The sequence below is a fragment of the Loxodonta africana genome, chromosome 14, assembly GCF_030014295.1.
Source record: "Loxodonta africana isolate mLoxAfr1 chromosome 14, mLoxAfr1.hap2, whole genome shotgun sequence".
Taxonomy (NCBI): Eukaryota; Metazoa; Chordata; class Mammalia; order Proboscidea; family Elephantidae; genus Loxodonta; species Loxodonta africana.
Window position 1 is genome coordinate 50,872,958 of NC_087355.1, and position 14,690 is coordinate 50,887,647.

Consider the following 14,690-nt stretch of genomic DNA (forward strand, 5'->3'; position numbering starts at 1 on the left):
AGATTTGTTCGTTCTTTTGGCAGTCCATGCTATATTAAAGATCCTTCTCCAATACCACGATTCAAAGATGTCAGTTCTTCTTTGGTCTTCCTTTTTCATTCTCCAACATTCACATGCATATGAGGTGACTGAAAACACCATGGCTTGGGTCAGGCACACCTTAGTCTTCCAGGTGACATCTTTGCTTTTCAACACTTTAAGGAGATCTTTTGCAGATTTGCCCTATACAATGCGTCTTTTGATTTCCTGACTGCTGCTTCCATGGGTTTTGATTGTGGATCTAAGTAAAATGAAATCCTTGATAACTTCAATCTTTTCTCCATTTATCATGATGTTGCTTATTGGTCCAGTTGTGAAGATTTTTGTTTTATATTGAGGTGTAATCCATACTGAACGTGGTAGTCTTTGATCTTCATCAGTAAGTGCTTCAAGTCCTCTTCACTCTCAGCAAGCAAGGTTGTGTCAACCAGCATAATGCAGGGTATTAATGAGTCTTTCTCTTATCCTGATGCCCCGTTCTTGTATTGTCCAGCTTCTCAGATTATTTGCTCAGCATACAGATTGAATAGGTATGGTGAAAGGATACAGCTTTGATGCACATCCATATTTGTGCCCACTCCAAAGAAAGGTGATCCAATAGAACACAGAAGTATCGAACAATATCATTAATATCATTTGAATTATCTTCAGCAAAATTTTACTGCATGTGATATTAATGATATTGTTTGATGATCTCCTCATTCGGTGGGATCACCTTTCTTAGGAATAGGCGTAAATGTGGATCTCTTCCAGTAGGTTGGCCAGGTAGCTGTCTTCCAAATTTCTTGGCATAGAATGAATGTATAAATGAATGGAGGGGCGGGGGGAGAGCAAACCACCCAATGCAGAGAGTAAGTTAGAGACAAACTCCAGTTGCCCTCCCATTAGTCCTGAAAGGCCACCCATTTGAGTTAGTGGAGAATTTACTAGGAGGAAGAAAAGCTAAGGGTGAGTGAAGGACTAAAGACCTCCACGTTATGACTGGAAACAAAGTAAGGATGTCCACCCTTACTATTTCTAAATAACATCGTGCTTACTGGGAACTAGAACCAGTGTGATGAGACCAAAAACACCCCAAAAAGACATACGAGGCATCTGGATTGGAAAGGAAGAGGTAAAACTGTCTTCATTTGTAGACAACATGACTGTCTACATAAAAAATCCTATAGAATCTGTAAAAAAGTTACTAGAATTAATAAGTGACTTAAAAGATCAATATGCAGAACCAGCTGTATTTCTATATACTAGTAGCAAATAATCAGAAATGAAAAAATATATAAATTTACCATAGCATGAATAAGTATGAAAATTTTAGGGATAAATATGACCAGTGACGTATAATAGCTGTATATTCAAAACTAAAACACATTGCTGAAATTAAAGAATAAATGGAAAGAGGTACCATGTCCATGGATCAGAAGACTTAATATTGTTAAGATGCTAATTTTCCCCAAATTGATCTATAGCTTCAATAGAATCCTAATAAAAATCCCAGCAGGCTTTTTGATAGAAATTGACAAACTGATTCTAAATTTCTATGGAAACATTAAGGACCTAGACTATAACTTTGAAAAAGAACAAAACTGAAAGACTTGGTCTATCTGACTTTACATCTTACTATAAGGCTCCAGTAATCAAGACAGTATGACACTGGTGTAAAGATAGACAAATAGATCAATAGGAAAGAATAGAGTCCAAAAACAGACCCACACAAAAATGGGCAATTGATTTTTGACATAAGTGCTGTGGCCGCCAATTCAATGGATAAAGGATAACTTTTCAACAAATGGTGCTGAACAATTTGATACCCATATGCAAAAATAAATAATAAACTTGGATCCATACCTTGCACTATATACAAAATAGAGTTTGACTCCATTTTCTGATGTTTGGTTACTGACAGCTTTTAAGCCTCATCTCTCTCTCTCTCCCCTTGTGCTCTACATCTGGGACAGCTGATAGAAATGCCTAGGTGATTCCTCCTTTGGTGTCAGCAGGAGGCTCCAACCTTGCAAGCCCCTCCCTGTGCACAGGAACACTCACCCTTGCCCCACCCCTTAATGACAATAAAAACCCAATCTAGTCACCTTTCCTTGCTTTCTCAAACCATTCTTGAACCAGCTTGGGAACCTTGCTCTGCTTTTCTCAAAAAGCCTCATGTGAGTACTTTTCATGCCCTCTTGAGGGATGTGTGTGTGATCATTAGTCTCAACATGAACCAAATTTTGGGTGGGGGTCCATCCTGTTTCTGTAAGATAGCCAAAACATATGCCTAAATATAAGAGCTAAAACTACAAAACTTCTAGAATAAAACAGGAGAAAATCTTAGTGACTTTGGATCTGGCAAAGATTTCTTAAATATGACACAAGAAGCAAAAATTATAAAGAATAAATTGGACTGCATCAAAATTAGAAACTTTTGTTCTTCAAAAGATAATAGCTAAGAAAATGAAAAGGTACTTGCAACATATTTATTTTCAAAGGATTTGTACCTAGAGAAACCAGTTTTTAAAATGGAGAAAAAATTTGATCAGACACTTCACCAAAGAACTATGGATAACAAATAAGCACACGAAAACACGCTCAACATGTCTGAGCGACCAAACTACTGGGCTGAGGGCTGGGGACCATGGTCTTGGGGGACATCTAGCTCCACTGGCATAACATGGATTATAAAGAAAATGTTCTACATCCTACTTTAGCGAGTAGCGTCTGTGGTCTTAAAAGCTTGTGAGCAGCCATCTAAGATACTCCACTCGTCCCACTCCATCTGGAGCAAAGAAGAACGAAGAAAACCAAAGACACAAGGAAAAGATTAGTCCAAAGGACTAATGAACCACAAGTACCACAGCCTCCACCCAACTGAGTCCAGCACAACTAGATGGTGCCTGGCCACCACCACCGACTGCTCTGACAGGGAACACAACAGAGAGTCCCAGGCAGAGCTGGAGAAAAATGTAGAACAAAATTCGAATTCACACACACACAAAAAAGACCAGACTTACTGGTCTGAGACAGACTGGAGAAATGCTGAGTATATGGCCTCTGGGCACACTTTTAACTTAGTACTGAAGTCACTCCTGAGGTTCACCCTTCGGCCAAAGATTAGACAGGCCCATAAAACAAATGAAACTAAATGGGCACCCCTGCCCAGGGGCAAGGATGAGAAGGCAGAGGGAACAGGAAAGCTGGTAATGGGGATCCCAAGGTCAAGAAGGGATACGTGTTGACACATGCTGGGGTTGGCAACCAATGTCATAAAACAGCATGTGTATTGTTTAATGAGAAGCTAATTTGCTGTGAACCTTCATCTAAAGCACAATAAAAAAAGATGCTCAACATCATTAGTCATTAGGAAAATGCAATTTAAAACCACAATGAAAGAGTACTACTCACCGACTCACCAACTAAAAATAGAGTGGCCAAAATTAGAGAGACTGAACCATACCACCTACTGCTAAAGATGTAATATTGACTCTCAAACACTGCTCGTGGGAATGTAAAATGGTACAACCATTTTCGAAGTTTGGCAGTTTCCTTCCATTCCCAGGTATTTACCAAAGAGACATGAAAGCATATGCCCACACAAACATTTCTAACACGTATGTTCATAATAGCTTTATTTTTAATAGCCAAATGCTGGAAACAACCCAAATGTCTATCAACAGATGAACAGGTATACAAATTATGGTACATCCACACAATGGAATACTACTCAACAATAAAAAGGAATGAACTATCAATAGAATATGGATGAATAACAAAGTACTTATGTTGAGTGAAAGAAGTCAGACCCCCACCGTCAAAGAGTATGTACTGTTAAGGTTCCATTAATATAAAATTATTGAAAATGTTAACGATAGTAACAGAAAGCAGATAAATTTTTTCATTGAATATGTCCATTTTCTTGTGATTTCATGGGTATATGCATATGTCAAAACTTATGAAAATGGACACTTCTAGTGTATGCAGTTTGTTGTCTGTCAGTAAGACAATAAAGCTGTAGAAGATTAAAAAAAGGGAGGAGGGCAAAGGATTTACTCTTCCTTTCACCCTATTTCCTGCTCTGCAAATCTCTCCTGCAACTAACTTCAGCTAGGTAATAGACAATTTAAGTGTTATTTAATAGTTCTTTTGTTACAAGCTAAAGAATACAAATAAGAGATTCTTTCTCAAACTCAGGTTAAGCGAACAGCAGCTCTCCTGTGGGCCAAATTAGTTTTAGATCTAAGACCTGTAGGAATTTTTCCCTCCATTCTCCTTGGGAAATGGTGGTAGTGAGTCGTTCTTGGGTTGTTTGTACCTAGGTGGGAGGCAAGAGTAGGTGATAAACACGCAGGCAACAAATACCAGGACCCTAAGATGTCGCTATGAGTCGGAATCAACTCAACGGCAAAGGGTTTTGTTTTGGAAGATGTATCTGAAGATGTACCATTTTTGGTAGCTGTTATTTCAGGTGTCCTATTAAGACTGTGCAGTCTTGAGAAGGCTTGTAGCACCTCCCTGACAATCCATAGTCCTGTACAGGTCATGTGCCAGCTCTTGGGCTAATGTAGTTTTGCTAATTTCACCTGGAAGACTAGACAGAGAAGCTAGATGTTGGAAGGGCTCTAACCAAAGTCCACTAAGGAGGAGGTAGGAAACTCAAAGCAATACCAGGCACAATGCATCTGTAGAAGAACCTTCTTGCTAGTAAGTAAATGAGGTTTTCTCTCAGAATGGAAAGCTTCTCTCTGTCAGCAGTTACACAAAGTGGATGACACAGCCTTTTCCTTCAAGAAATGTATCTCCTTATCCCTAATCTGAGCACACTGCCTGGGACATTGTAAGTCCTCAATGTTTTTTAAAGATGGAACAAACCTCTAGCACACCAAAGTGCCTTTAATTCAAAATAGTAATCATATTGTTACTAGCTTAAAAAGAAACAGCTTGTTAGTAAGTTTTCTTAGTGTCCATTTTATTTATAGAAAATGAGTTAAACAAAACCAGAACTATAAACTATTAGAGTTAGTGTTTCCTGAGTAACATTTAGAATACTAGTTACATCTGATTTTCCACAAAGACAGTTCCCTGGCCGAGGAAGTTTGGAGAACACAGTACACCACAGTTTTTAGTAGGTTATCAGTGGATACTAGTGTACTACAGAGCCAAAGGGGGAAAAAAAAAAAAAAAATCCAGTGAAGAAACCTATTTAACGTTGATAGTGGTTCCCAAACTTAACCAAGTAACTTTTTTTAACTATTAACATCCCAAAGAACAGAGTATGTTTTGTGAAACATGGGTTTGAGTGAAGGCAGTTAAAAATTGTGACTACCAACAAAATCTGAACAAATGGAAAGATATACCATGTTTAGTGATGGGAAGACAATATAATAAAAATATGTACATTTAATACAGTTCCAGTTAACATCTCAAGGGGGCTTTCTAAAATTAGTTAAAGTAATCTTAAAGATCGGAGGAAGGAAAAATAAATTCCCAAGAATAGCTAAGACAAGTATAAAAAAGAGTAGTAAGGGGATGGAAAATATCTTACCAGATATCAGAACACAATACAAAGCCACAATAATACAATGAAATTGGTACACGAGTAGCTAAATTGATCTGTGAAACAGAATAGAGAATGTAGAGCCCAGAACCTAGAAATGGATTCCAGTATAAAGGTGGTACTCAAATCGGTGGGAAAAGGATAAATTGTATAACCAACGGTGCCAACACAAATGGCATTTCCTCTGGAAGAAAATAAAACAACCTCTATATTACACTAAATGCTGAGATAAATTCAAGATGGATTAAAGCAAATGTAAAAATTTAAATAAAAATATAAGGAGACTACAATTTAGGAGCAGGGGAGACCTTAACCATGACTAGAACCAACAAAAGTATTAAAATAAGACGCATTTAACTCTGTAGCTTTCATATGGCGAAACACACAAAGATTATATAGGAACTCTGAACAATCTTGGCAACTTTTCTGTAAATTCCAAAATATCAAAATAAAAAGTTTATTTAAGAATTAAAATGCACACTAAGAAAAAATAAATAGAAAAATTAACAGTCAAATAAAAGATTTGGAGAAAATATAACACAAGTCAAGGCATTGATAGCTATAATATACAAAGATCGCTTTCAAACTGACAAGGAAAACAATCCCCCCAAGAAATGGCCAAGTATTTAAAAGGCAATTTAGAGCACAGTAAATTCAAGTAGCCCCAAAACACACACAAAGATGATTAAGCTCACTAGCAGTCAAGGAAATGTACAATCAGGTAATAGAGAGGTTATCACTTCATACTGAACAGTCTTGCAAAAATTATGAAGAGCTCTAACACCTATTGTTGGTGGAATTCAGGGTAACGGGTATTCATGTATTGTTAGTGGACTTGCAAACGTGACAGCCTTTTTTTTTTGAAAGGCAATCTGGAAACTTACTAAAGTAAAAAATACATATACTTTTCAAACTAGCTATCAGATTTCCATGCATCTATGTTCCATAATTAAAACTACGAGAAAATAAGAATTTGTGTATAAGGGTGATTTCTTGCAACGTTTTATAGTGACCAAAAGCAAAAAGCAAAAACCTGACATGAAAATGAGTAAATGTCAATCAATACGAAAATGTCTGAATAAATTACAGCACATCTATGTCATAAAAGTTTTATTCAGCTATTCATTAGAATGATCATGAGGATGGCACAGGAGCGAGCAGTGTCTCTGCTGTAGATGGGGTCACTGTGAGTCAGAACCCTTACTGACGGCACCTAACAACATTCATTAGAAAGAATGAAATTAGAGCTATGCCTGTTTATTTAGACAGATTGCAACAAGGTATTATTGAAAAATAAAGAAAATAATGACAGAAAATACATATGTATATACATTATGTGTGCCTATGTGAACATGAAGAAAGCTGTGGCATTATATATACTCGGTCATTTACTTTGGTTATGAGGGAAAAGGGGCAGAGAAGAGGAAGGCAGAGCTAAGTAAAAAGCAAAGAAAGAAAAAAAGGGTGTGTGCATTTAACAAATTCTTTGCACATTTTATTTAAACTTTTGATAGTAATTGCCTCTGAACTTTAGTTCACAAGTTACCTCTAAGGCAACAATGATTTCCTCCTTTATTTAGCTGAAAGTATTACATTTTCTTTAAACAAACAGAAATACCCAAAACAACATAAAAAGCAAAATTAAAATGTCCTGGCTATTCCACCCTTCAAAACTTGCATTCTACGATAAAGACCATGGAAGAAAAAATAGGGACAACGTTAGGAACCCTAATACATGCATAAACAGTATACAAAACATTATAAAGAATGTAGAAGAAAAACTACATAACTGGGAGCTCCTAAAAATCAAACACCTATGCTCATCCAAAGATTTCACCAAAAGAGTAAAAAGACTACCTACAGACTGGGAAAAAGTTTTTAGCTATGACATTTCTGATCAGTGCCTGATCTCTAAAATCTACATGATACTGCTAAAACTCAACAGCAAAAAGACAAATAACCCAATTAAAAAATGGGCAAAAGATATGAATAGACACTTCACTAAAGAAGACATTCAGGTAGCCAACAGATACATGAGGAAATTCGTTCATGATCATTAGCCATTAGAGAAATGCAGATCAAAACTACAATGAGATTTCATCTCACTCCAACAAGGCTGGCATTCATCCAAAAAAACACGAAATAATAAATGTTGGAGAGGCTGTGGAGAGATTGGAACACTTATACACCGCTGGTGGGAATGTCAAACGGCACAACCACTTTGGAAATAGATTTGGTGCTTCCTTAAAAAGCTAGAAATAGAACTACCATACGATCCAGCAATCCCACTCCTTGGAATATATCCTAGAGAGATAAGAGCCTTTACACGAACAGAAATACGCACACCCATGTTCATTGCAGCACTGTTTACAATAACAAAAAGATGGAAGCAACCAAGGTGCCCATCAACGGATGAATGGATAAATTATGGTATATTCACACAATGGAATACTACGCATCGATAAAGAACAGTGAGGAATCTGTGAAACATTTCATAACGTGGAGGAACCTGGAAGGCATTATGCTGAGTGAAATTAGTCAGCTGCAAAAGGTCAAATATTGTATAAGACCACTATTGTAAGAATTGAGAAACAGTTTAAACTGAGAAGAAAACATTCTTTCGTGGTTATGAGATGGGGGAGGGAGGGAGAGTGGGAGAGGGGCATTCACTAACTAGATAGTAGGTAAGAACTACTTTAGGTGAAGGGAAAGACAGCACACAATACAGGGGAGGTCAGCACAATTGGACTAAACCAAAAGCAAAGAAGTTTCCTGAATAAACTGAATGCTTCGAAGGCCAGCGTAGCAGGGGCAGGGGTCTGGGGACCATGGTTTCAGGGGACATCTAAGTCAACTGGCGTAATAAAATCTATTAAGAAAACATTCTGCATCCCACTTTGAAGAGTGGCATCTGGGGTCTTAAACGCTAGCAAGCAGCCATCTAAGATGCATCAATTGGTCTCAACCCACCTGCATCAAAGGAGAAGAAGAACACCAAGGACACAAGGCGATCACGAGCCCAAGAGACAGAAAGGGCCACATGAACCAGAGACTACATCATCCTGAGACCAGAAGAACTAGATGGTGCCTGGCTACAACCGATGACTGCCCTGACAGGGAACACAACAGAGAGCCCCTGAGGGAGCAGGAAAGCAGTGGGATCCAGACCCCAAATTCTCCTAAGACCAGACTTAATGGTCTGGGACTAGAAGGACTCTGGTGGTCATGGCCCCAGACCTTCTGTTGGCCCAGGACAGGAACCATTCCCGAAGCCAACTCTTCAGACATGGATTGGACTGGACAAATGGGTTGGAGAGGGATGCTGGTGAGGAGTGAGCTTCTTGGATCAGGTGGACACTTAAGACTATGTTGGCATCTCCTGCCTGGAGGGGAGATGAGAGGGTGGAGGGGGTTAGAAGCTGGCGAAATGGACATGAAAAGAGAGAGTGGAGGGAGAGCGGGCCGTCTCATTAGGGGGAGAGTAATTGGGAGTGTGTAGCAAGGTGTATATGGAGACTGACTTGTAAACGTTCACTTAAAGCACAATAAAAATTATTAAATTATTATTAAAAAAGAAAAAAACCTGCATTCTAATGAGTGTCATATCTCTTAGAATATTTAAAAATTAACATATTTGGTATAACACTTTGCTAAAAGTGATTGGTTTTTCAGCCACTAAATTATTTTAAAAGGAGCCCTAGCGCTCATCTAGCCAAAAGATTAGCGGTTTGAACCCACTAACTGCTCCATGGGAAAAAGATGTGCAGTCTAATTCCCTGAAGATTACAGCCCAGGAAACCCTACAGGGAAGTTCTACTCTGTCCTGTAGGGTAGCTATGAGTCAGAATCAACTCGAAGGCAATGGGAGGGATATTATTTCAAACAACTTATTTTCCAGTCACCAAATCTGAAGTCTAAGTCCACAAATACTCTCATTCCCTTTGCTCAATTATGCTTCTGCCCCATCATAGCAAGCTTATCCTCAATTCCCTCTTCATATACAAAGTATTTAAGTATATACTTATAGGAAAAATAAAGGGAAAGACAAGGTCTCTGCCCTCAAGAAGCCTACAGTTTCTAAGAATCAATCTGGAGGCTCCTGGTACACATGGTACGTTGTAATATCTAAGTCATATCTCCTTTTGCAAATGTAGCAGAAATGGGCACTCCAATGCTATTAGGCAAAAGGCTAGAAAGAAAAGGAAAAAAGATGTTTTAACAGCAGAATTGTGTTGTCACCTGACAGCCAGCAAAGCCTACACATTCTAGGATTAGAAAACTCTTATAAAGGAGAGAGCTTTATTCAGGCCAGACAGCCTCAACAGCAATTTCTACCAAACATTCAAGGAAAACATAATTCCAGTCTTACACACACTGATAATTGAAGTTTATCCCAGGAAGTTAAACATTTGAAAAATCAAATTTACCATACTAACACATTAAATGGAAAAATCATATGATAGATGCCCCCCCAAAAGCAGCCAAAAAAACTTCAACATATCTTCCAAGGTAAAAATGTTTAGCAAACTAGGAGTTAGAAAGCAGTTTCCTAAACTTGACAAAGGGTATCTACAAATATACATGCAGGAAATATAATGAATGGTACAACTTTGGAAGTTTTCTCTTTGAGATTAACAAATAAACAATAACCATTGCTATTTAGCACTCTACACTGGAAGTCCTAGCTAGTACATCTGGGCAAGAAAAAGAAAGAAATGGTGTAAAGATCCAAGAGGAAAAAACAAAATTTTAATTCCAGCACTGCTACTTACCAGCTATGCAACGCTGGGCAAGTTACTTAACACTTGTGTGCCTCAGTTTCCACATTTGTAAAAGAGGGATAATAAAAGTACCTCCTCCACAAGGTTGTTCTGAATAAATAATATTTTAGAAGTGCTCAGAAAGTGTCCGATACTGTAAAGCACTGTAAAAGTTTTTGTTAAATAAAAACAAATTATTCACAGATGAGGATTATCAACACAGAAATCCCAAAGAATCTAACTATTGAAGCTAAAGAGTAAAATTCCTCAGATACAAAATCATGATACAAAAATCAATTGTATTTCTACATACTGCTAGCAACAAACAGAAAATGACTTTTAAAAGATATAATAGCATAAAAATATCAAGTACCTGGGAAATGAATTTAACAAAACATGCAAAAGACCTTTATAGGGATAATTATAGTCAATGCAATCCCAAATCAAAATTGGTGGCAGTCAACTAGGTTATTCTAAAATGTCTATGGAAATATATAAAGTGCCAAGAACAGCCAAGACACTCTTGAAAGAAAAACAAGACTGCATACTTGCTCTACTAGATACTAACCTCAAATCCTAAAATTGATGTCTAAATTATCCATTAACTAATTTTGGAGATCTCTTTTTGAAATGCTCACCTACCAGATAGGTCTGCACGGTTCCTCCCTCACTTCCTTTAGATCTTAGCACAAATATCATCTAATCAGAGAACCTCCCTGTTTGCCCTGTATAAAACAGCACTTCCCAACACTCTCAATCATTATCTCCCCTGTACTTTTCATAGCAGTTATCATCTGACATTATTCTACAGCTGTGTGTATGTATGTTCATTACTTTTGTCTCTCTCCCTTCAACCATAATATAAACTTCTTGAAGCCAGAGTCTCTGGTTTATTTGGTACTCTGCTATATCCCCAGCACCTGGAACAGTGCCTTTGACTTTGCTGAATGAATAAATTGGCAGAAATCATAAAGGTTCTGATTAGCATATGAAGTATACTGATTCAATCTGAACTTAAGGACTGCAAATTCCCTTAGACTATTCATCTATTAAACAATGGTTACCAAAGGGATATATGCTGCCAGAGTAGAATCCCTTAAAATAGTCTTTTAAGAACTTTTTACTTTTCTGTTAAGTGAAGATTTATAATACTGATCTCTTTTCACAATTTAATGATAGATTTATTTACTTAAGTTAAATTCAAAGTGAATTCACTCAAACATGAAATTATGTTGATTAATAAAGCAGCTTCTTTTAGGGAGAAGAGCAAGAATTAGACATGAAGAAAGGGCTGTTTCTAACATTCCTTTCTAAGGTTGTTTGTTGGGAAGTTCAGCAAATGCTTCTCTTTGGGCTAAGACTTAGATTAGAAGGCAAAATCATCTAATGGCTTGCAATACGAAGGGGTCGGGCGCTAACCAAAAGGTCGGCAGTTCAAATCCACTAGGCACTCTTGGAAACCCTATCGGGTAGTTCTTCTCTGTCGTATTGGGTCGCTATGAGTGGGAACTGCCTCAATGGCAACAGGTTTGGTTTTCTTGGTACCGCATGGCAAATGAATATTCCTGTTCTTATAAAAACGTCTATGTACAAACCAAAAGACAGTGATACATCAGTATTTACATTTATTTTCATGTATGCAATTTACACATTCCTTATTGAACACAACTGGAATGCAAACACATATACAAATGTCATAATAAGCACTATCAAATAACTGGCACTAGTGTTATAAGCATATTAATGGGCCTGGTGAGGAAAAGTGATGGAAGAAGACTGCAGCCCATGGCATTTTTGTTTTTATCAAAAGAAAACACTCAGTAGCACCATAATGGCAATGTTTAAAAGGAACACATAAAATGGAACATTTTAACTGCTATTGTTGAAGTTATCCTGCTTTGTTTAAGTAAATTTTACAGGAAGTAAACAGCACAGGCAGTATTTTGGCCAACCTCTTGCTTATGTCAGCTGAACATCTTCTATGAACAAAAGCAAAAGGAAACAAAGCCAACCACACGTGGGCCCCTCTTGTACTTGTACGAGCTCCGCACCACGCTTTGATTTCATGTCTGGAGAACATATGCACGTGTCAAAAACTGAGGTTATGTAGAGTTACTCACTAAAGCCTGAGTGTGTCTTTGGTAGGCGAATACTTTTTCAGCATTATTATTAATCACATTGTTTATCTATTTTCCGTACTTTTCTACATAATCTAAGGTGGCTAGAGAGGATGTTATGGAAAACAATACAACAAAGTCCTCAAACGACTAGGCACTTAAAACCCAGTCTATCACAAAGGCACCAAGAATCAATGGGGTGCAAACTTCCCCTCAGTGAAAGGTGACTTTTTCTACTACTTATAAACTACTGGCATTTTATTTTGCAGTTTTATATATCTTATTTGTTGCTGTCAGTATATTTAAATTACCTACCATTACACTTTTCTTCTAAGATGGCATCAACAATACACAAGATATATAGAGTACCAGGTATTTCTATTTCAAAGTTGTGCAAAAACTGCCACAATCTTGCTCAAAGTGTCTAAGTATCCAAATGATAGCAAATGGGCTGCATTAAGCTTTATATATCCACATTGCATATCAAGAAAAAAATGAAATTTATGCCCAGTTATGAATAGAAATGTTACAAAGAGTATAACATACTGAGAGTAACCTGCAAGGTTCTTTTAAACAGTATCCTTTAGTGGTTTCAATAAAATGTCACTAACCACTTAGCCCTAAGCGTCAAGTTTTCTTTATAAGAATGTTATAGAATTGCATTAGTATTTTATACTGATTATAAATTAAGCCAAATTTCCATCTAAGTACACAAGCATGTGCTTCAAGCCATGTTTTGCGGCAAACACACAAAACATGCTTTGCTCTTAAGATTTATTGTCCTTAAAATAATGCACTTTTAAAGCCTTCATTTCATAGTTTGGTAACTAAGATCCACACAAAACACAATGCTTTGCTGAGCACAGAAAATGTATCTGCATTATGATTATGAAACCTGGCTCCTGCTGGTAACTTGATACTTAGTCACATGTAGTTCAACCAGCTCCAAACAAGGTTGTTCAGTGGTAATTCTTTTGCAGCATTTATAGGCCTAAATTTCAGTCTGAATTGCAACTTTCAATTCCATTGTCTGATGTGAATGGTTGTTGTTTGTTTCTTTTAGTGTGTCACTAAAATATAAATCAACATTGGCAATTAGTCCATTGTTACTATGTTCTTCAGCAATATGATTCAGTTGTGGAACTTCTGAACATGAAGCAGTGTTGGTAAGCACAGAAATGCTACACTGATGTGGGGAATTTTCCAGACGGTCATTTTCTACCTCAGGCAGAATGCTAACAGTAGCAAAGCGGGCATGATAATCACTGGAACCATGACTACACGAAGTTTTCATGCTTTCTAGATCAGAACAACTGAATTCAGAAAAGTGACTTGAGTGGGAATCAGCTACAGACGGCATGCTGTCACTGAGGGACGGAGCCTCGAATTCACTTGAGTTCGTGCTCTGTTGTTCCAACAATTGTGCATCCATGTCCTCTCTGGTCTCATTTATCTTCATGTTACCCTTTTTCCTCAATTTACCACTTTTTGATTTTTTTCCTGCTGTTGCTTCTTTGGACCACTTGGTGGCACTGGATTTACCTTCAGGCAAGCCACTAGATGAACCACCAATATGACTTCGGGTGGCACTGCCATCATCCACACTACTGCTTCCACTATTGTGCCTGAATTTGGATGGCTTTGATTCAATATCTACTTGCACCTCCATACTGTTGCCTTCTCTGAAACATAAGAGTAACAAATATAAATAAAATCTGACTTCTTCTTTAATTTTATTCAGATGACAATAAAGGGGGAGGGAGTTCTGTGTGGAAAATTAAAAAAAAAAAAAAAAAGACTACATAAAATCTTTCAGAACAAATTCTAACACATTCCACTAAAAAGTAAGAAAAAAAAAACCAAGGTACTTGAAACAAAAGGACTTTATAATGCTTCAAATATATATTTTTAAATAGTGTATCTGTATTCCAGGCACTGTTTTTGTTAGAACAGCTTTACTGAGATATAATTTACATACCATAAAATTCACCCTTAAAAAATGCATAATTCAGTAGTTTTTAGCATATGCATATAGTTGTGCAACTATCACTCCTATCTAGTTCCCAAACATTTTCATCACCCCCATGCCCATTACAGTCCCCACCCAATTTCTTCTCCCCAACCCCTGTCAACTACTACTTTCTATTTGTCTATTCTGGATATTTCATATAAATGGAATTATACAATCTGTGGTATTTTCTGACTGGCTTCTTTCATTTAACATAATGT

At 37.3% G+C, this 14,690-nt stretch overlaps 1 protein-coding gene across 10 annotated transcripts in view; it reads right to left on the bottom strand.

Annotated features, from left to right (window-relative positions):
- Positions 1–11,952: 11,952 nt before the first annotated feature.
- The window catches only part of RNF19A (ring finger protein 19A, RBR E3 ubiquitin protein ligase), a 51,151-nt gene continuing 48,413 nt past the window's right edge, over positions 11,953–14,690 (bottom strand). For all 10 annotated transcript variants that reach the window (XM_064267963.1, XM_064267965.1, XM_064267964.1 and 7 more), the window contains one exon: positions 11,953–14,143. In XM_064267963.1, the coding sequence (XP_064124033.1) occupies positions 13,453–14,143 (691 nt within the window). In that variant the 3' untranslated portion in view covers positions 11,953–13,452. The remainder of the gene's footprint in view (positions 14,144–14,690) is intronic.